This window comes from Aphelocoma coerulescens, chromosome 20 (assembly GCF_041296385.1).
Source record: "Aphelocoma coerulescens isolate FSJ_1873_10779 chromosome 20, UR_Acoe_1.0, whole genome shotgun sequence".
Lineage (NCBI taxonomy): Eukaryota > Metazoa > Chordata > Aves > Passeriformes > Corvidae > Aphelocoma > Aphelocoma coerulescens.
Window position 1 is genome coordinate 12,760,433 of NC_091033.1, and position 22,814 is coordinate 12,783,246.

A 22,814-nucleotide genomic window follows, 5' to 3' on the forward strand; every position below is an offset into this window, starting at 1 on the left:
TGCAAATATTGAGTTCCCTGTTCTATGAAAGGGAAGAGCTTGTCTTCAAAATTAGATGGCATTTATGGCAAAGAGAAATAATCCTCCCACAGATTACAGCTGTTCATTGCACTGTTGTGCTGGTGGTCTTATCTCATCGGTGGATGTTTTATATGGTTCTTTTTTTTTTGTGATACGTTTCCATAAGGCTGTTCTGAGGAGGACATTGGACTGGGAGCTGGATGTATTTTGAGAGAGACACCACTACAAAGAACTCTTGAGTCTAAATTGCAAAGATGGATGAAGTAAAAATGAGGGATGGTTATTTTGCTTTTTACAGACGGGAGCTGGAGCAGGAGAGGTGACTGTTGTGGCCAAAGTCACCCTGGGAGTCCGTGGAACTGCATCCTGATCTTTGAAGTGCAGTTCCAGTATTTTACCATATATTGTTTCTCTGTTCCCTTGTTGCTGAATGTGGATTTGATATGCACATGTGTAATGAGCCAAGCATGTTCTGCATATGTTTAACCAAATTGTGACCTCAGGGACACGAGGGGAGTGCTCCCTGGTCTAATCAGGAGAGCTTCCATGGCTGGGCTCATCCAAGGACTGCAAAGCAGTGTTGGCATTTACTCTACAAAATTTAAGCCCCTCTGCTGCCTGTTTGGTGTTTTAGCATCTGTGAGTTCTGGAGAGGCCTGGCGGGGCAGTGGGGGATGCTCTGCAGGGCTGATTGTGCGACCCCTTGTACTGTCTGAGCACCAGATGCTGATTAATGATTAGTGCATAACAAATTAATAAATTGATACCACAGACAAATAATCATCCATTACAGGAGCCTTTCAAGTCTCTCTCCTCTGGGGGAGGAGACCTGCAGTCATTACATTCTTCACTGGACATAAATGCCTCTGGACTCTGTGCTATCCTGACACCTTGCAGAGGGGATGTACACATGAGGTTAATTATATTCCATAGGTGGTTCAATGTGTGCTGGAAAAAAAAAACCTGACTTTTTGGCTTAGTTTTGTTGTATGCAGATGTTCTTGCAGGGAAGGGTGAGTGGTCAGCACAGTCAAAGTGGGCTCAGGACGAACAAGTCCTATGTGCTGCCTTCCTGCAAGGCCCTGGCATCCTGCCCTGGAGGGATTTATCCACAGGGACTGATTTCAGACAATACCTTTGAAGGCTAAAGATAAGATCTCATTGCCCAAGCTTCCTCTGTAGCCTTGTGGAGAACAAGGATTCTGTGATGTATCTTTTAAAGGTCTGAATTTGGACTGAAGTCTGGAATCATGACCAGAGTTTAAAAGTAATCCATGTGGCACCACTGACCCGAGCATCACTGTGCCAAAATTAGGCAGCAAATTGAGTTACTGTGTTGTCATCATTAGGCTGCCAGCAGCATAAAAACTTCTGTGCATCTGGCCTTGCTTTTCAGAAATAAAAACCATTTAAAGGTGTTGTGATACATTATAGAATGCAGGTAATTAATGCCCTTGTAACAACCCAAGAGAGAATTCAGACAGAATTCAGATGTGGTTTCTGAATCTGCACAAACACCTACAAATCCAGAATGGGACAGGGGACTAAGTATATCCGTGATTGGCTTGACTGATTTTTCCATTCTTCTTGCATAGGAAGTGTGTGTGTACTTCTGTGCCCTGCTTGGGGCATGATTTATGTATTGCAATAAATAACAAATACATGTGTGCATAATTAGAAGGGACAATAAAGAAAAGCAGTTGATGAAATTGAATTATGCATAATAAAGCTGTAATTTTTCAGGGGAGGCTGTAGTCATCAGGAGAGAAAGTAAACCTTGTTTGTTTTGTTAGTGTCGTGAGAGACCTGAGCTGGAACCATAGTCTTGTAAGACTTAGTATTTTTATGTTTCATTATGTTACCCCACAGGGTTTGGGCAAGACCAGGTGAACAAAGCAACCTTTTGGAACCAGAGGTATAGGATAAACTCTGCATTCTGGCTGTCACCTGCCCTTATGGGGACTGTTCACGAGGATTACAAGGTAATGCTGTGTATTTATCTACTTTCCGACAGTAAAAATGTATAAATCATCATTATAGAGCCCTTCTTCAAAAGAGAAAGAGATTTGGCTCACTAGGTTTGAAGAACCATTCTCATATTTGGATGCTTTCACACATCCATGACCACTCTCTGCATGTGCTTTATTCAACTCCAAAAACAACTCTAGCAACACTGCCAAACACACACATGAAATGAATGTAAAATACATTCCAAATAATTGCAGTGTTTCTGTAATTTGGTGTTTTCTGTGTTCCAGAAACCCTCAACAGCTGGTTAACCCCAGCAGGACCAGTGAGCTGAGAGGGGCACACAGAGTACTGGGGTCTGGCTGCCCAGCAGAACCAGCCTGGTCCTGCCTGTCACTGCTGAGAGGTAAGGATAGATTAGCAGTGACTCCAACAGTGCAAATGAAAGGAAAATGGGAAGCAGATTTAGGCAATGCTTTCTCCTTCTTGAGTGCTTTAAATGTAGAATGCTGCATACATGCATGCAGGACATTTTAATTGAGATTTGTTGAGTATGAAGAAGGTTGTTCCCTCTCAAGTTAAACAGCTCTGGCCCAAGGTGAAGGAGTAAGGCTCGAGCCATCCATTGCTTGTGGTTATCCCAGTAAAATACTGATATGCTCAGCACGCCTACAAGAAAACCAAGAACTAAAAGGCAAACAAACATGGTGAAAAACCTGTTTTGGTCAAATCTATGGTGAGAGCTGGTGAAACTTTCCTCATCTGCACATAAGTAACTCAAATTATTGTGGACACAGCTTCTCGGAGAACAAAAGCATCCGCAGTGCTCTCTGGGAACCAGGTTATTGTCCAGTTTGCACTGCAGAGTGTTCCCTTTACCTGGCACTGTGCCCTGGCCAGAGCTGGCTCAAGACTCCCAAAAATTGTAGGTTAAAGTGAATTTTCCTACCTTAAATATTCAGGGCCCATCTCCTGGAGCAGAGTTTTCTGACCCAGCAGCATCACTGCCCCTATACCCTGTTGATCTGTGCAGAAGCAGCACAGCCAGCCTGACTTCTCAGGCCTTGGGTTTAACCAGGAAGGGCTGTTTTGTTGCCACAGAGAACTCCCAACTTTGCTTGTGACTACAGCCAAGAAGGAAATGAGATGGGGGACAAGATCTCCATGTCCAAGTCATCAACCTTGTCCCTCCATGCTTTCTTGCCAGCCTGTCAGTTGGATCTCGGCTTCTCCTGAGAGACTGTAAATATGTGGGGTTTGCTCATTAACCAGTGTAGTGCCGAGATGGAAGCTGTAATGCACGTGATGGGAGCAGAGAAATCACACAGCTTTCACTGAAACAAAGGACATCGATGGGCTCTGGCAATAACAGCGTAATGGCTGTTTAATTTTTCCAGACTGGGACTGGAGCTCACTGGGGTTTTTTTGGGCTCTTGCTTTGTTTTTGTTTTGCTCCAGCTTTTAGGGATGAGAATGTTGTGTCTGACGCATGTCAGCGAGCAGAGGAGATTCACGAGCAGAGCCGGGCTCGTCTTGCTCCCCAGTGAGGAATAAAAGCATTGCCCGTCTCTCACTTCGGGAGGAGAAGGGGGGGCTGCTGGGCGGCTGCGGGAAGTGAGAAGGCATTGTCAGGTTCGGGTCAGGCTGGAGCAGCACGGATTAGCCGGGTTGTCACTCGGCAGCCTGGAGGCATCGCTGGGAAAGCCGGAGACAGAAATGTGTGTGCAGGGGTGGGGGCCGAGGGCTGCCATGGCTTGTTTAGGCGCAAGGCTGCTGTCCTCAATTACGATCTTTTGGGAAAGCAGACGGGAAAATGGACTGAATAAAGAGCCTTTATCAAGGAAGCAGAGAAAATGGCCACTTCTACACGCCCTGTATTGGAACTCTAAATAATGGTGTTATTAGAGCTGTTAAAAACTTTGCTTAACAAGAGCTGTGTCCACATTTAATCCCAATCTGGTACCTGCAAGGCTGATCTTGCACCCAGGGAAGCTGCTGGGTCAGTGGAGCCACCCAACTGAAAGCGTGGTTCTGGTGGGGAGTGAAGACTCTTTGTTCTGCTTATTTCTTCACTGTTATATCTGTTTTTGTGCTTTGAAGTCCACAGGTATATTTCAATATTTAGTGAATTTTTAGTTTATTCGCTTCTTTAGTGAAGCAGGGAGGGGGAAAGGGCCAAATTCAAAGCTGAGTCACTTGGGCCACATACACAATCTGTGACCACAAGGTGTAAAGGTGTAATTTCCATTAATTAAAGCAAATTGTACTGACCAACCACTTCCAAATTTCAGCCAGATCTCATATGTAACTGCAGAGTGCAGCTCACCTAAAACAGGACACATGAGGTTAACAGAATTGTTATGTTTGAAATTTTTTTAGCATAGCATTAGTCAATAGCATTAGTCTTTTCCGTGTATGACTGAAGAATGATGTTTTGTTCACTTCCAACCCAATCAGTTTCACAGCACAACAGTATCAATTTCCAGTACAGTTAAATTTATTCCAGTATGGTCCTGTGAAATGGTCCGACATGCTTTCAGCTAAACGACAATTTGATGGGATGTGAAAACCACAGGAGTCAGGAAGAAGGTAATAGTCTGTGAGCAGGCCTTATCTGTCTTGCTACAAGGGCAGGGTTTCAAGGGGAACAAAACAAAACACATTGAGGAACCTAAAGCAAGGAGGGCCTGGGCTGGGCTTCACAGGGGAGCAGAGGTTTCTGGTCTGGTTGCCAGTGACTCTGTTAGATTAACATTTGTCACTTTGCTACTTTGTACAATGTGGAACGAACCAAAAAGAATCCTTCACTAAAGGAGGAAATTATGTCTGTGAATGGGAAGTGTCTGAAAATTATAATAATAAAATCTACATCCTCTGTTTTGTAAGGAAACAATCTCAGAACTAAAGTTACCTCAGGCTGACAGAGCAGCCAGTAGGAGGAACTGGAAACAGGAGTTTGTGCTCAGGCTTAGACTGCAGTGGGTGTCATTGGGATGTCACATCATGCCACTGCAGAGATGTCTCATGCAGACCACTGAGTAGGTTTATTCTCCAAGCACCCTTTTGGGCACTGTATCACTTGTCTGTGTACAGGCTGTAGTTGCTTTTCACTTTGGTTCTTCCCAAATGTACAGCAACACTTGTATGGTGATTGCAACCTTAGTGCTACTTACTCAGAATCACCAGTAACTATGATCTAATAAAAAAGCTTTATTCTGTGTGAAATGCATTTTAAATAAATAGCAATTTTTTGACTCTGAGCTCCTGGTAAAGTATCTTATATTAATGGAATTATAAATAGCAAGTGCCAGTTCTGTGCTAGCTCTAGCAGCACAGAAAAGAACACACTGTGAAGCAAAACAACAGGTTTTTGTCCCCCAATTTTGTTATTTGTAAAGTAAGTGCTTGTGAAAAAGATAATTCTGATTTCATAGTTCTTCAATTTAAATACAGCTGCCATTTAAGCCTCTGCTGTTATTTCATCACACGCCCGGGAGAGCACCTGCAGGAATACATCCTTGGTGGCAGATGTGGGGCTGACTTGTTTCCACCTCTGGCTCTGGTGACTGGGTATCAGACCCAGTAACATTTCTGTGTGTGCAGTTCTGAAAGACCATCCATAGCTCTTCTGTAAAATGGGTCTGTTAGCAAAGTTTACCTGAAAACAAAGGCAAGATGGCTTCAGCTTTCTGAAAAATTTTAGTCAACCAAGGAGTTGCTCTGCAGCCCCCTGTGCTCACCAGAAGCTTTGCAAAAAAACAAATGAAATTTTGGTTGAAGCATTGAAGACATCTAAATACACTTATATCTTGTTCTCATATTTTGGTTCTGCTCTGACTTGCACAGAAACACAGGTCTAACACTTTTTTGTAGAATTAAAATTCTTTAGACTTTTGCTGCATTTTTGAAGTGATTTAATTTTGTTTTGAAGCATTTTCTGGTGTGTGCAGAGTTTACTAACACTGTCCTGACCTTGGAGATGTGGGATATTTTACAGTGTGCAGTGGCATTTATGTACCCACCTGGTTCCAATAAATAGGTTAACTTCCACAAATTAAAGGCCAGGTTTCAAACATTCCAAGGTGATACAATAATTCTGTATCAACATTTAGGATTCACAACTGGGGCAGATGACCGGGCAGTCCTTTGTCAGCTGCAAATCCACAACTTCTACACAATTTTTTTCATGTAAAATGGTAGAAGTGATTGGAAAAGAAAGTCAGGTTTATAGTTTCACATAACACCAAAACCCTGAATACATGGGACAAATAATGACTGACAGATTTTTGATAAAGAAATTACTTAAAATTTTAGACTGTACTCCTTGCACATCCCAAATTAGTGTCTATCAAAGTATCTCCTGGAGCAAGGGTACCTTAAATGACAGAATGTACAATACAAAACCCTTACTGTTAGTACAGAGTTAATATTCAGACATTGGAATAGGATTCAGGAATATCCAACTGTAGATGCTAGACAAAGAATTTAGTTTGGTTTTCAAAATCAAATCATGGCTCATCTGGATTTGGATTTCACTCCATACAAACATCCACTAGGTATTTGGTGCCAGCTTTGGTTCTTCAATCTAACTCTTTAAAAGCCAGTGGTCTTGAAGTTCCCCTTTCATTTGGCCTGACTGAATGTAATTTAATTGCTACTAAATTACATATTAATCATTATTTTACCTGTTTATATAAATCAGACAAGAATAAGATCTTATGGCCTTAAAATAAACTGAAGAACCACACACCACATGATTAAAATAAGCAAGAGATACAAACCTGGCAATGACAAGAAAGCACACTGATTTAAAATACTGTTCTAACAATATCTTGGTTGTTCAAAGAACAGTGTGCACAGGTTATAGTTAGTAGCTAAACTGCAATTTAACTTAAGTTTCCAGAGGCTGATTCCAAGTTATTCTTTATTCTGGTTTTTAAGTGAAGTGTCTGAAGTTACTTCTGCTATGTGTTCTCATTCTTGGGTAATCTTTCCAAAGGATATGACTCACTTCTCCATTATTTGCAAAGAATATGGAAAAAAGTAAAATATTATTATTTTGTGGGCATTTGGAAATGGATGTAAAAAAAAAAAAAAGGTGGGATGTTGATCATTGTGAGTCATTTCTTGGGAAGAAGGGAAGAACAAACACTAGCTGCTGTCTTACTGCTGTGAAAGCCAAGGACTTAGTGCTGACTCAAGCAGTAGATATTGATGGCTGCAGAACACAAAGGAGATCTTACAGCAGGGTTAAAGAGGAAAACTTTTCCTCTTTATGTGATAAGGAGTTAGAGGGAGCGCCCTGTGTTGATTTCTTGGAAGGTCTTTTTTGTTTAAACAACCTTCTGGTTTAAACACCTTGGCCAGTTAGAATTATATTGTGCAAACAGTTACTGAGTCTCCTTCTGAATTTCCAGAAATCCTGGCAAATCTTCAGGTACATAATGAAGTGCAAGACTGAATTCCATGGCACTGAGGGAGCTACCCCAGTAACTCACGGTGCGATCCCCTGCTGGCTCTGAGCATCTCTTCCTGGTTGGTGCACATATTGGTATACACAAAACTCAAGTGATCCTTTATTACCCATTTGCATACTGATCAACTAATAGAAAAAAACCCTCTTTTGATACCAAAACTGATTTTTCAAAGTGACTTTGTGTTACTGTGGCCTTTGTGTACTTTATTTCTTTACTGGGAACTACTCACTTATGTGTGTAACGACACAAAACACCTACAAAGCACACCCAACACAAAAACAGTGTCTTTTATAATCATGGGGATTTTATGAGTAGAGGTTCTCATGGAGAAACAATTATAATTTGCATTGTCATTCCAACTTCCAATGAATATTTTTAAATTATAGTTTTATTAGTGCTAATAAAAATAGTACCTGCTCTGTGATCTTTATCTGAGTTTATTCATTGTTATTTCTAAGTTACAAGCACAAGCTCTGAAGCAGAGTTAACAGCTGGGATGCCATAGATTCAATTAAGTAAAATTAAAATGTTCACACTTTACCAAAATGATTTTGGATTTGTACATAAATAGCACAAATGATCAACAGTCCAACAGTCCACTACAGGATGTTTCCTTAGGAATGCAGATAAATCTATGTGCCTAACTCTTTATTTCATAATGTCACTCAGAGGGCTCACATGGTCACTTCATATTACAGACAGCTCCTTTGCAGCTTTGGATTTGATAATCATGTTCAAGTGCTAGCCCTGGAACACCTGATCTCCAGCCAATAAATCCCTGGGTAGTTTTAGGTACTGGAGGAGATGGAAGCACCTAAAATCAAAGTAACATGTAAAATTGAATGATGAAGAGGTTTTTGGATGCAGTTTCTGTCATACAACATTGTCTTGTGTGCTATAGTGTTCTAAAACCAAAAATCAAATCATTGTTTAGTAGTGTATGGTGGAATTCTTTTTTTTTTTTTTTTTTTAAGTTTGGTTCAATACTAAGGGCTTTAATTGCTTTATGTTATTAGGAGAAGAATTTTATCATTATTATGTATGGAAAAAAGACTAAAGCTGAAGATAATCATCATAATCATCTTTAAAACTAATTAACTTCTGCAGACAGGAGAAATAGTGCTTTCTCCTTGCTGTAATATATTTGGTAGCAATGCAGCTATGGAATAATAATTTTAAGTTCAAATGCCAAAGATACTACCAACCAAGTTGGCTTTTGCATCAAGAATTACTTATTCATTCTACCTTCTCTCTACTTTAAAAGATGGGTGAGTTAATCTGCAACTAATCTAGCTAAAAAGGAAACAAAACAAAAGCCAACAGACTCTGTTCAGTGACTGCTGTGCTTACTTTGGCTGAATCATCTCAATTGGGCACGTTCTATCATTTCAGCATCTGGGGACTTAGCAGAGAAATACACAGCAAGAGAACAATGTTTCAGTTCTCTTGCCAGAGTTGCTTCACTTTGTTCCTTGGCCAAGATTAGAAAATGTTTATGATATTTAGGTGGAGCAGTTCCTTAGAAAAGATAATTTTTATGGCCAAAAGTGCCACCCACTGAGCGGGATAATGAAGGAAATCATGTCCCACTTTCAGTCTGGGGGAGGGGACGATGCAGAAGCTTTTATTAGTCTAACCTAGAGAGAACAGATTTGACTGTTACCACAGGGTAAATGTGCAGAAAGACACACAGTTCTGAAAAGGATGCATGAAACTTCACTCTGAATATGTAAAGGGTGACCTAAATCACAGCTAACCCTTCTCTTCCTCCGAGTTCTGAGGTGAAATGGAAACTGTTCCAATGTGCACCAGGCTCTGCACACTTGAGGAGCAGCTGGTAACTGCAGGGTTTGTTAATGCACCAACACCCTCACGGGGCTGAGACTCGACTGAAACTGCAACTTGACTGAGATTGGAGGTTTTGGACAAAACTGAAGAACAAGTAGCACTAATGACAGAAATTATGCCATTTCATTTCTTTGCCACACTGAGCACTTGCTCTTAATTTTAATTTAATCTCAGTAAAAGCTTTTACTACTTCCTCACCCTTGGAATCCTTTGAAAGAAAGCTAGTTCAGCAAGTAAGATTTCCAATCTCTTTTATTTCCCTAATCTTCTCTAAGTGGACTAACCTTCCTTTTCATTAGCATATTCTGCTTCCCCTTTTGTGAGTACGTTCCTCTCCCAATGTCACCACTTTAGATGCATGTGGAGTTACCCTATTCATTGGTGATCCTGACACACCATATTTATAAATTAAACCATCAGTCACATTCTACTCTCCAGCTGTTTGACAGCTTTAAGACTCTGAATGTACATATAAATCAAATAAAACAAAATAATTATGACTTGGCTTATTAGAACTGGCTTATTAATTTGTGCTACTGAAGACGACAGTGGCATTGTCTCTGCCAAAAAGCACACTCTTAAATAAAGGTAGAAAAATTACAACCATATCCAAAGGGCAATTCCTTGTCTTAAATGCTTTTAAAGCATAGCTTGGGTTGCAAATTCTTTGACCATTAGTTAAAGACCCCCCTCTGTAAGAAAACTGGGTTTTAGGGCCTGTGTGGTTTCTTAAGACAGATGTTGCTGTATTGCAATTTTAAAATCTGATTTTCTAACCTTAATGTATTTTTCCACAGGTGTCACAGGTCGAACCTGCAGGTGATCTGGAAGCTGTATCTTGGGCTTTGCATCTTCTTTCTTTTCATCTCCAATCAACTAAAACCCAAACATAATTAAAAACTGGACTCTTCATCTTTTGAAATATACTGTAATATGAGATATCCACATGATTCCCCCTCATTGTTGCATCTGAACTTCCCGTTCTTTCCACCTCAAGCAGGGCTACTTATTTCAGTGCTTTGGAAATTACTGTTTTTTTTTGTTTCAGAGGACATGCAAACTACATTTATAACTATGTAGGGGCTGCATCAGTCCTGTTCTTCAGCAATGAAATACTGTGATTCCAAATGTAACATCATTTGCTACTGTATTCTAATATCTAAACATCACTGAGAAGAGACATCACTCCAAATATTTTTGTTGGTTGTAGATTCCCCCACTGACAATTTAATTAGCTGGAACCTTTTCCCCTAAATTTTTAAAATACCATATGGAGAGACAAAGGGGAAATATTTTCCTGTCAGTATGCATCTAGTACTTGTTAGCACTATTAGGAGTCATGCTTCTCAAGAGAAATATATCAGAATATGCACAGCATATAAATTACCACTTGATGTATTTTATTCAGAAGAAAACTGAATATTTGAACCATCTCAAGAGTAGTGCAGTTGCCACCTCAGATGCCAGCTTAGTAAAGCATACTCACTACATTTCTAGTCTTCTGTGCTCTCATAATTTTGTGTCCAGATAAATTTGTGCACAAGCAGATTTCATGTTGCTTATATGCCATTCAATTTTACCTCCTCAAGAGGTGTTTTCAAAAATCCCCATTTGTCAGCCCATCTTTTTGCAGCGTCTCCTTCACTTTCAACACGTTTTTTCCTGAAACAAACAGACAAATACTTAAGATTACTTTGAAAACTTTGGTTAAAAAAAACCCCAACACACCAACCCAACTATTGATGTCACAAAGCACAGCACTTTAGCAGGAATCTTTAAAATTCCACCTCAAACCAGCAAGTTTATGTACAAATTGTCACTGTCTGACTCAGAACTAATGGGAAAATACTTCCCAAAGGTTTGAAACAGCGCGTGTGAACGCACTGCCTTTAAATTATGTTTGTTAAGAAGCGGAGGAGGTTGAAAAGTAAGCACCAATGTGCTTTCAACATACTTCCATTTACTGTGTTGACTGACTGAGATGCCCCGTCCCCACACCGGGTGGGGAAGGAGGGGAGCGCGCTGGAGCCAGCTCCAAAAGCCCTGACCTTTTTACCAAGGCACGCTTTACCCACTTTAAACACACGAGAACTCTTTCAGCGCGGAGCTGCGGGGCACCCCAGGGCGGGAGGGGAAGGTGGAGGGGAGCAGCAGCAGAGCAGCAGCGGCTGCCGGAGCCGGACGGGGCTGTTACCAGTTGTCGTCCTGCGCTATGAAGTTGCAGGCCTCCATCAGGCCGGAGCCGCGGCGCCTCAGCTCCGGTGGGAGCAGGAACTCGCCGCGGCCGCCCGGGCGTTGCGGGGCAACGGCGGCGGGAGGGGCGGGAGCCCGGGTGGGAGGGACGGGAGCCCGGGTGGGAGGGACGGGAGCCCGGGTGGGAGGGACGGGAGCCCGGGTGGGAGGGGCGGGAGCCCGGGTGGGCGGGCGGGCGGAGGGGGTGGGAGGGGCTGGGAGGGGCTGGGAGGGGCTGGGAGGGGCTGGGCGGGGGTGGGAGGGGCTGAGAGGGGCTGGGAGGGGCTGGGAGGGGCGGGGCTGGGCTGGGAGGGGCTGGGAGGGGCTGGGAGGGGCTGGGAGGGGCTGGGAGGGGCTGGGCGGGGCTGGGCGGGGTTGGGAGGGGCTGGGAGGGGCTGGGAGGGGCTGGGAGGGGCTGGGCGGGGCTGGGAGGGGCTGGGAGGGGCTGGGAGGGGCTGGGAGGGGCTGGGCGGGGCTGGGAGGGGATGGGCGGGGCTGGGCGGGGCGGGGAGGGGCTGGGAGGGGCTGGGCGGGGTTGGGAGGGGCTGGGAGGGGCTGGGAGGGGCTGGGCGGGGCTGGGAGGGGCTGGGAGGGGCTGGGAGGGGCTGGGAGGGGCTGGGAGGGGCTGGGAGGGGCTGGGCGGGGCTGGGAGGGGCTGGGAGGGGCTGGGAGGGGCTGGGCGGGGTTGGGAGGGGCTGGGAGGGGCTGGGAGGGGCTGGGAGGGGCTGGGAGGGGCTGGGCGGGGCTGGGCGGGGCTGGGAGGGGCTGGGCGGGGTTGGGAGGGGCTGGGAGGGGCTGGGAGGGGCTGGGAGGGGCTGGGAGGGGCTGGGAGGGGCTGGGCGGGGCTGGGCGGGGTTGGGAGGGGCTGGGAGGGGCTGGGAGGGGCTGGGAGGGGCTGGGAGGGGCTGGGAGGGGCTGGGAGGGGCTGGGAGGGGCTGGGAGGGGCTGGGCGGGGCTGGGCGGGGCGGGGAGGGGTTGGGAGGGGCTGGGAGGGGATGGGCGGGGCTGGGCGGGGCTGGGAGGGGCTGGGAGGGGCTGGGAGGGGATGGGCGGGGCTGGGAGGGGATGGGCGGGGCTGGGAGGGGCTGGGAGGGGCTGGGAGGGGATGGGCGGGGCTGGGCGGGGATGGGCGGGGCTGGGAGGGGATGGGCGGGGCTGGGCGGGGCGGGGAGGGGCTGGGAGGGGCTGGGAGGGGCTGGGCGGGGAGGGGCGGGGAGGGGCGGGGAGGGGATGGGCGGGGCGGGTGGGAGCCCGTGAATGAAAGGTCGGGCAGTGCTCGCACGTTTTTTGGGTGTCCTGTTCTGTCGTCCTTTGGAAGTTCTGTGGTGGTACCGCAGCTGCATCTCTGGGAATAAAGCAGCAAATTCCCATTTCGTGCTTTCTTTAGGCCCCTCAGGAAGGCAGGGGAAGTGCTTGGTAATTTTTTTTTGGGTGTCTTTAAATGTAGGAAAACACGTTTGGGTTAAGGTGCTGGAAAGCTGCTTTTTAACCTGCTGTCCTGTGCCTGGTTCCTCTTGCTTCACACCAAAATTGTCTTTTGATAATTTCATTGGGAAACAACCCCAGTCCTGTGATACAGTGTCTGCCTGATCCCTTTTTCTGATGAATGTTCTTTACAAGCTACATGCCCATGACAGAAGGTCTGAGAAAGACCTCAACGTACTTTTTGGCTTCTTTGTAGAACCCAGAATATATTTACAGCTTGTAAAGGGTTCTTTGTGTTCCAATATATTAATATTTTTGGCTCTACATGAATTTTTTTGTAATTTTATTTTCTTGCACTTGCTGGATGAAATGTTTCAACAATGAGTGGAGCCAGCTGGCTCTTTGCCCTCTTGGGTTTAAATGGTTCCCCGACCTCTTTGGATTTGTCTGGAAATGGACTTGTGTAAACACCCTGGAAATAGTTAATGGGACTCTCACACCACTGGGCACTTATTATCCTTATTAGAAAATAAACGCAGAAAGGTTTTGACTTCAGCTGAATGGTTTATAGGCTGTGTGTTTGAAGGTTTAATTACTAGACTTTTTAAAAGAAAAATCCAAAAGAGCTAGAGCCCTTAAATATTTGAGTATGAGAAGACTATATACATTTATTAGTCATTTTAGAAGTACTAAGAACCTCTGTTTGAATAAGAGGAGAATAAAAACTCCTCCTGTAATTCTAAAATAGCAATTAATACTGCTCTTCTGGGTCTCTGAAAATCATTAAAGTATCAACAAATGGAATATTTCACTTACATGCCATTTCTTGATTCTCTAACTGATAATTAGGGTAGCAATTAAATCAGCTGGGTCTCCTATCACACCCATAAATGCTTACTCATTGTCCTACTTAATTAACTCCTGCTGCTTAGTCACATTTATCTCAGGAACCTTCTTATTGCTTTGATGCTTTCTGGGAAAAAGATAATTTGTTAATGAAACAAATCCGTAGTTTACTGTGTCAGGGCTTAAACTGCACTAGCATTTGTCAAGAGAGATGAAACTTATACTGACACTGTGAAAATAGAACTTTATAATGTTCAAGTCTTTTGTACTTACTTCTCAGATGAGGGAATGTAGTAAATGAGTAGTTAGTCTTAGGTCTTATTAGGCTCTTATGAGCACAGGGCAATATTGGAATTGTACAATGAGAAAAAAGTGAAATAGGATTTTAATGAGCTAATAATGATACTGACTGACAGGAATACAGGTCTATTGAGATTCCAGAGTCTTTTGTGGAAAGTCTGGATCTTGTAGCTACGTACAACAGCATTTGTCATCATGTGACAAATGTTGAAGTAGATCCTACATCACTCAATGTATCATCTTTAAATAGAATCAAGTCTCAATACTTGGTGCCTTTTAAGATGGGTAAGTTCTATCTGGATGTGGCCATAAATGTTGGAATTCCAATTCTTACTGTCATCTTCTAATTAGGAATTATCCAATTATTGAGCTGTTCAGTAGTACTGCTGTTGAACAAGAACTCACAACTGTTCTTCAAGAACTTACAACCTGTCCATAACTTGAGAGCTGCAGATTAATACCTGAGTTTGAGGTACCTTTCACCTGTGTCAGGCATCGCCCTGCCCCTGGGGAAGCAGTTTGGGTTTCTTACAGCCCCTATACTCCCTTTTCTCAGCCAAAAGCAGTGCTTGTGGTGCTGTGTCCTAATGTAGGCTGGGTGCTGATAGGGATTAAAACTAACCAAGGGGAAAATGAGATGTGTTAATGCAAATACAGTTTTCTGTGTAGCTGTACAAATGCTTCCACCAGCACATGATGGGGCAATGCAGGAGGGCAGTGCTGGATGCTAGGTCCAGGTCTTTCCAAAGTTTTAGGATGATGTGTTGACAAAAACACAGGTGGTATTGCTCTGTGAAATAAGTCAGGGAACCAAATAAGCTTAAATAGGCCCTGCAGAAAGTCAGCTCACTGTTTTAATCTCTTCCACAGAATAGATCCACAAGCACTTGTGCTTCTGCATGGAGGCATCGGACAGAACAGAGACAGGAAAAGATGATGTGAGCTGAAAAGAGCAACACAGGTAGATATCTTAATCTTCTACTGCTGCTGAAGACTTTGTATAATGCAATTTTGGCTGTGTAAATGTTTGCATTCTTCAAAATCCAAGTTAATTTTTTGTTTTCTGGAAATCTTGTGTGTGTACCCTGATAAAAGGATGTTAAGGCTTTGTATATTGCTTGTTTATGGAGAAAGTATCCAGATGAGTACACAAAAGCTTTCTGTGTCCTAGTCTGAAGTGACTTGAAGGAAACAAACATGTTCTCTTTTGAGTTCTATCTAAGGATTTGTGAGTGTTGTTTATGAACATCTCCACTCCCACAGAATGTGCTGAGATTTGAGTCTGCATGATACTTGGATTCAAGTGCTAAAGAATTGTTGCTAAATCAGCCTTTGAATTGTGTACCTGTTTTGTGAACACTTGTGACACAAACTAGCAAAGGTCTGGTTTAATGGAAACTGGTTTTCTTGTGGAGATCATGGTTACACAGAGTAATTCTTTCTTCATGGGAGCAACTCTGGCACAGGGGGCTGCTTATATATCCATTTGTGTAGTTATGCTTAGGCTTTTGCATTGAAAATGTTTACCAAAAAATATTAGTTAATACTGGCAGTTTTGTGTTTGCTGCTCCACAGTTTGCAATATGAGGTGTGGAAGTCTAAAAGAGGAGTATTTGACCATAACTTCAGTGTCTTTTTGTAATGTTTTTTGCATAATATTTCAGATGCAGGCAGCCTGAGACTGCCTTGTTATGATTACTGTGACTTAAGTAATGAAGTCCCATTGACACAGACTGGTTTCATTTAAAAAAACCCCCTGCTAAAGTCTATCACATCAAGAATATGTTAATTGGAGTTCCTGAATTTCCATTCATGAACGTAACCCAGCAGCCTGGTTAGAATCATTATGTTGTGGCAAAATTTAGAACTCTCATCTTATTGTGGCTGTAATTATCCAGTGGCTTTTGAAACGGTGAGGGCATGTTTGTTTTCCCAATGATAATACGTTCCTTTTTTATCCATAAAATGGCACTTACAGCTACAGCTTTATGCAGATTTCTGTGCTTGAAAAATTCCATAATTCCCGGAGTTTTATTTGGTTTTGAGCAGATTCATTCCTTTTTGTTCAAACTAAAGATTTAAGTGAGAGACTGCTTTATACTAAACCCGATGGATGCACTTACATTTGTCGCACTTGATGGAAGACGTATAGGTGCCCTCCAAACAAAATTATTTCTTCTGTGGATATGGAGACCTCTGTCACTTTCAAATTAGAGAAGGTCTTTGCATTGAAATCCTTGAGTACCAGCCATTGTCTCAGAGCACAGCTCCCCAGTTCAGCAGAGAGCTTGCAGAATGCTGCCATGATGCAGTTTCAAAGAATATGGCCACCACTTGTAGCCACTGGAAAAATTTCTTGTAAACGCCAATGTGCAACACTTAACAGAGCTCTCCTGCTGATAGGAGAAGTACCTAGGCACCATATGAATTAAAGATGGAAAAGAAAAAATTTAAAATTTTGTTGCATTGTATAAACTGAAATCAAACTCTTCATGGTCTTTGAAAGTATTTTGTGTTTCAATACAGTGCATGTTTCAAATTAGAAAGCGTCTCCTTTTTTCCTTTTTCCTGAAAGGCAGGGGGTCTGGGACATTTTAATCGCTTTCATATCCTACTCTGCAAATATATTATTTCTGCACAATAGTTTCTTTGCATGAGAATTGCTTAAATGATTCAAAAAGGATTGAAAAATATATTTCAAGTTTTAATTTTATGCACAAAACATTAATGAGCAGTGCCCCTTAGAGACTTGCTGTCAGTTTAACATATTCACAAAAATCTCAACACAGATGTTATTCCATCTAAATCCTTTTAGAGGGAAGAAACCAGTAATTTTTCCTTAGAGAATGTCAGAAAATATGTTATTGCTGAAAATTACATTTTGATCCCAGAATGCTATGTAAAAAGTCATTGCTAGGAAGAATAAATAGCACATTGTTTCTGAGGTAAAATGCATGTGAAACTTTCTTGAGCCTCCTGTAAGTTTCAGAACAAGTGAATGTTCCATTAGTCCCATGTAATTTCTCTTGAAGGTGATTGCAGGCAGTGATGGGATATTGGCATCTAATTGTGTTCTAATTTAAGAGGATATTTGTTTTAAGTTCAGGTTTCTCTATTTGCAGCCATCACATGGTGAACTTATTGTCTCTTTTGGATACATTTTCCTCTGCATTCTCTGAGCATATAAATTAAAATACTTGCTAGAAAGTACATACTTGAAATAACAGTTTTTGTTGGAAAATACTTTAAGTACTCTTTCTGTTCTGTGTTCTGTGATATGCCTGTGTTTTCTTCTTTTTCTTTGGTGTACTCATGTTGTATTCTGCTGGCTTGGTCTTGCCTGAGAACAGTTCTGACAGTGGAATTATAAAAATGATAAGATTGTAAATATTATGTTGCTCAGTATTGAGGAAATATTTTCTGTTCCACTTAATCTTAACTGGGGTTGATCTCCAGTGGAGAAGCTGTAGCCAGTTCCCTGGATAGACCCCAGCCATATGGGAGTGGTGCGTAGGTAATGTGAGAGAGGACATTTGGGAAAGTGTTGGATGACTCAAAGAAATGGTTCTGCAATTTTCCCAGGTTCTAAGAACGCTTCTAGGACTGCATAAATAAAAGAATCATAGTAGGGAGTGAGTGCAGTACACAGTGCACCATCAGTTCTGTGCAGAGATAGCTGGTTGGAATAAGTGCCATCAGGTTTTTCAGAAGCTGTTTGGAAGAGGAGGAGGGTGAAACATGAGGCTGCAGTTCACCCATGACCAAAAGCAGGAGAATTGCCAGTTCCAGTCAAAGAAAGGTTTCAACCGCTTCTTGGGAGAGAAACAGCTCCTACAGCCACTTTGTGGTACTTTGACAGAAGTAAAGGTTGTGGTTACGTAACACACAAAGTGGGATTTAGTTTCAAGTCTATTTTATGAGCACTGATGCACAGAATGGCAGGGATGATGACTTGGTGAAACTTGAGGATACTGCAGTGGAATATCCTTTATGAAAATGTATTTATTTTGCAAAAGCAGATATCTTGCTCTCAAACAGCTTTTAATTTCTCTACTTTGCCATTAAGAACAGCACAGAGAAAATCTCTGTTTAGATGATGATAGAAAATAGCTGCAAAACTGTAAGCAAACACAAAAAAGACAATTTCCAAACATTTGCTTTAAATAGGATATATTTTACTTGAAGTAACAAGCCTGGAGAATGAAATTCTGTTCTGCTGTAGAATACAAAGAGAAAGAAATGCATTCAGCAGCAATTTGTTGTTTTAATAGCAGCTATGGGATGTCTTGGGATTTAAATTATTCACACTGTCATACTTGTGTCTAGGTTCATCCTATTTTATACTTAGTTGCACTCAAAATGCTCAGTTTTTAGATGTATGCACTATAGGCAAAGCTGCCATAGTGAAAAATGGGTGTACAGTGCTGTAGTAGGAAAAAGACAACATAAATCTCTTTTCCCAATATCAGTAGTATTGATATTGGGAAAATATAGGATGTTGGTATTAAATTTAGGTTAGGATTTTGTTGCTTTTGTTTATCCTGAAAGTATAAAATAGTTTTTGTTCATTAGGGATTTGGAAAAAAAGGTTTATTGTTATTAATTACTTTATGCAAGGTTTGGTAGCTTTCTTTGAGCAGATTTTCTGCTCCTTATGTAAACTGCACCTTTAAAATTAACATGAACAGGTTCATTCCTGTAAGGAAAATCAGTTTTTACATAGGTGGTAGAAAATGATATATGCAATAAAAAGGCAAATGATGAAGCACCTTAATGTATCCATAGACTTTGGTTTAATAGTTCTTTGACTAACCTGGATTATGACATATAATTTGACACGTACACATCCCAATTAAATCAAAACCTCTTTCAGTAGCATCTTAAATAGTACCCACTCATGCAGACTTTCACATTAAAGTAATTATGGGGGAGGGGAGAGTTGTAAGAACAGAAAGAAAGTTTACTCTTCCTCTTTATAGTGAAAACAAATGTGTTTTTCTCCAGAATCTGCCAAGCCTGTGTTTTAATGATTTAACAGATGGAGTTGGCACATGTGAACCTGGAAGATGCATCTGTCTGATTTTTCCAGTCTGAGGATTTTTTAACTGCATTAATGGCACAGACAATGGTAAAATATCACCTCCCCAGGCTGCTTTGCTCTCCTAACACATAATGTCTTTTAAGGAAAAAAAAAGTGATAGGAGACTGGGGTGAGAAAAAGGCCAGAGAAATGAGGATTTGAAAAGTTTAATATTTTCTATCTTCACTGCATTAAGCTTTTAAGCCTTTCACTTTGAATTTCATGTGTATATGGTGTGGAAACAGAAATTCTACCCAGGCAACATTATGTGTGATCTCAGGGTTCTGTTAATTAATGGCTTTAAATAAACACCATGTAAATAAGGAGACCAATAGCCACCAGTGCTTTGTCCTTTGTAATTGAAATTGAATGTTGCTTTTCCAATTTGATAATTTTAATTTTTTAGGGGTTAGTTCTTGCAAAGGTTCTGCTTTGTATATAACATTTATTTAGCAATCTCATTAAGTCACTTGTACTGTTCATTCAAGCAGGCAAAGCAGATGCTTAACTGTTTGGAATGAGGGCCTTAATTTGAATTTCTTTTGGACTGGAATCCGTAACACTCTCACCTGGATTTTCTGCTGAAACCAATGGAATACCTTTCTGTGCTAAAATCCTGCAGTTTCTTGGTTAAATTGCAATGGTTATTTGCACTGAGCTCTGGGATGACCCTGCTTAAGCAGGACCAGATGACCCAGTGTGGTCCTTTCCAACGTGACCCATCCTGTGAGTCTGAAATGCCCCAGCAGTTCACAGGAGAGGACTAAATTCCAGGCTCTCTGTACTTCTGCAGGTGTCTCTGTAAGGAAGTCCTCCTCCTGAGGAAAGCATTGTCCAAGGGCCAGATCAGTGCTCCTGTGAACTGCCCAGCTGGTTGCACTAACACTACAGATAAGTGCTCCTGCTTGTGGAAGGGTCGTTCAATGTGTTTGCCAACAAAAGTGTTGTGATAAAATGAAAATAACCTGCTCTGGGCTGTGAACTGTCCAGTACTTGCCTGAACAGCACTGTTCTTTGTGGTTCACTTCAGTTTTAATTTACTACTGCTGAGAAAAAGGATTTCAAGAGGAACATATTTAATTGTTAATTAAATTAGCACAGCTTCTCTGTCTGACACTGAAAAAATTTAAAATGACAGTGAAACGGGCAGAAAAACTATTGCAAATGCTCCAGAGTTTTGGTTTTATTTTTTGCTGATGGAAAAGGTCTAGTGATAGAGCTGGACATCAGAAATGACTGCAGTGATATGCTTCACTTATATCTATCTTTGATTCCACACATAACCCACTAGCATTTACTAACTGGTGTAATGAGAGATGGTACCTCTGTCTATAAAATTTGCCTGGCCAATGTTATTAGATTATGAGTTTTCAGAAAAATCTATTCAGTCTACCCAGATGCTCCACCTGTACTTGCCAGTAAAATGGAGAAGGAGGTGGAGCTTGTAGTTCTGCGGCGGTGTTGTCTTCTTTCTTCCATCTCCTTACGTCTCTGTACTCCTCCAGTCTTGATGTCATGGACCTCTTTGAGACTCCTAAATTATTGAAACACATTAGGTAAACTTATTAATTGAGGCTGCTTCTCCATTTCCTGGCATTTTGTATAGCCTATGTTTTCTTTTTTATGTATCTAATAATGAGACACCTTCTTTGGGCTATCAACCATCATAGGATTCACCCTTTGGAGGTGCCTCTTTCATTTGATGACAGTTTAGGCTGCCAGCTTCAAATAAATTCATAGCTTCATGTTGTAGTTAGGTGGGCTTAACACTACTTTTGCTGCCTGTCATGTCAGTACATAAATAGGAGGGTTTCAAAATGCCCTCACACAGTTTTAGAAAGACTTGAGCCGGTGCAGAATCAGACACATTTATTTCAATAATCTTATCCCTGATCCATGTTGGGTAGAAACAAAATAAATCTCTTCATTTTTAGTGAATCAGAGAAGACTGCTAAGAAACTCCTGCATTTGAGTTCCAGACAGGAGGTGCCAATTTTCTGCAAGCCTGCGATACTGAAAATATCACTGCATTAACCATAGCAGATATTGCTGTTTGTTTTCTTAATGCCCTTTTGTATTTTAACAAATGGCTCTAATAATTTTTCATCCTCGTTTTAAGGTTTGATTAATTGGTTCATTGTGTTCTTTCTTCAGAAGGAAATGTGTTACTGATATCCCTTGGTATGAGTGACATATGGGTTCTAGCTGAAATGATAGAACATCCTTTCATTTGGCAAAACAAAAATATGCTTGGCACTCTGTTCTTCTTTGCCACTCTTCCAGCCAAATTTAATTTGTGAGAGTGATGTGGCTTCTTTGTCGTTGGCTGTGGTGACAGAACTTCATCTGGGTGAGATTCTTCATGCTTGTGAGGTGAGGTCCATAGGGTGGCAGCAATAATGAGAGAGGTGGTGTTTTCTTTTGCACTGCTCTCTTCTGCCAAAGTGTTTAATGTTGTAGCTCAAATAGCCAACAAATAGAAAAGGATGGAAATATCTGAAAACATGAAAATATCCTACTCTGTATGAGTTCTTTCCTTCCTTTCAAATTTTCTGGTAGGTATTTTTCTTTTAAAAATTCTGCATTTTATTTTAAGATAATCCTACAAAACACTACAAGGTAAAATTTGTGCTAAGGGAAACTGCCTTGAAATGCAGCAATGGAAATTACTTATATTCTCCAGGATTCAAGCCAGTTGAGAAACTGGATGATTCCACAGTTTTTGTACATGCTTTGCTGTATGTGAGAATACATCCACTATGAGCCTTCATTTCAACCCCAAACCTTCTCTCATCACATTGAACCCTGTTACGAATGAACATGGTGCTGTTTGTATCCTACTGACTGTTTCTTCTTTGTGTACTTGTCACAGCACTATTAATTATGGGTGATTACTTCAGGAATCTTTTGAATGTCATGTACATTTTGCCTCTCCAGCAAATTCCAAATTGCAAGACTGTTGCCAGTTCAGGAATTTTTATTACCTTTTAATTCCTTATTATTTTATTTTGGACATTGATAGGTAGGGTACTTTATTCATTCAACTGTAGCTTTCTACTGTGTAGCTGAGATGAATTCCATCTTTCAGAGAAAATACTTTCTCCATTATTGAAGGATGTTCTCATGTAAAAGTATTAACCACATCATGCAAGCTGAGTATAGATCATATAAATTTAGTATCTGGTCTAAAAACTGCTTAGAACACAGGTGCTGCCTTCCAACTCTGAGTTGTCTGGTTTGGAATTCATAAGCGTGTCCTGGATAAGGAGAGGCTGTGTTGCCAATTTTAAGAAACTTTTGAGAGATCACAATTTTGTATCAGTGTATGTGCGCATATGTTGGTGGCGGTTGTTGTTAAGAAACTGTTTGTACTCAAGCATGGATTTAGATTTTTTCCAGTAATCTGTTGATTAATTTTTTTCCAAGGAATAGAACAATTTGTGTGGAAAAGGAAAAGGTTAGTCAGGATGCAAATGTAACTACCAGCTTCCATGATCTTATAAACCTCTTTTTTTCGCAAACCAATTAGAATGATGGCTTTCTTTTAAATAGCATGGTAGTTTTAGTAGAAAACTATGGTTGGGAATAATTTTGACAGTTAAAACCAGTGTAAGCTA

At 41.6% G+C, this 22,814-nt stretch overlaps 1 protein-coding gene and 1 long non-coding RNA gene across 4 annotated transcripts in view; one reads left to right on the top strand and one right to left on the bottom strand.

The window, feature by feature from the left end:
* Window positions 1-5,449: 5,449 nt before the first annotated feature.
* On the bottom strand, window positions 5,450-11,592 carry CIMIP1 (ciliary microtubule inner protein 1). 2 transcript variants are annotated; one of them, XM_069034104.1, is made up of 4 exons: window positions 11,509-11,592; window positions 10,895-10,976; window positions 10,092-10,190; window positions 7,551-8,280 (listed from the first exon to the last, which is right to left on the bottom strand). In XM_069034104.1, exons 1-4 carry the CDS (start codon window positions 11,544-11,546, stop codon window positions 8,149-8,151), a joined length of 351 nt encoding a protein of 116 aa, XP_068890205.1. In that variant the 5' UTR covers window positions 11,547-11,592; the 3' UTR covers window positions 7,551-8,148. The 2 variants fall into 2 exon arrangements, with proteins under 2 accessions (XP_068890206.1, XP_068890205.1); XM_069034105.1 differs by lacking the exons at window positions 7,551-8,280; window positions 10,092-10,190 and adding an exon at window positions 5,450-5,647.
* Window positions 11,593-12,845: 1,253 nt separating this feature from the next.
* LOC138121204 (uncharacterized) overlaps window positions 12,846-22,814 on the top strand; it is a 215,291-nt gene continuing 205,322 nt past the window's right edge. Inside the window, exons 1-3 of one of the 2 annotated variants that reach the window (XR_011156134.1) lie at window positions 12,846-12,962; window positions 14,988-15,078; window positions 19,156-19,518. This is a non-coding gene — a long non-coding RNA (uncharacterized lncRNA). Of the gene's footprint in view, window positions 12,963-14,987; window positions 15,079-19,155; window positions 19,519-22,814 lie in introns of those variants that run through there. The other variant, XR_011156133.1, reaches the window with a different exon arrangement.

Coding starts and splice junctions, on each gene's coding strand:
- CIMIP1 (XM_069034104.1), bottom strand. CDS start 11,546: ATGGAGGCCTGCAACTTCATAGCGCAGGACGACAACTG. Junction 10,191..10,894: donor TGAAAACACCTCTTGAGGAG/GTAAAATTGAAT, acceptor TTTGGGTTTTAG/TTGATTGGAGATGAAAAGAA. Junction 8,281..10,091: donor CTGTGGAAAAATACATTAAG/GTTAGAAAATCA, acceptor CTTTGATTTTAG/GTGCTTCCATCTCCTCCAGT.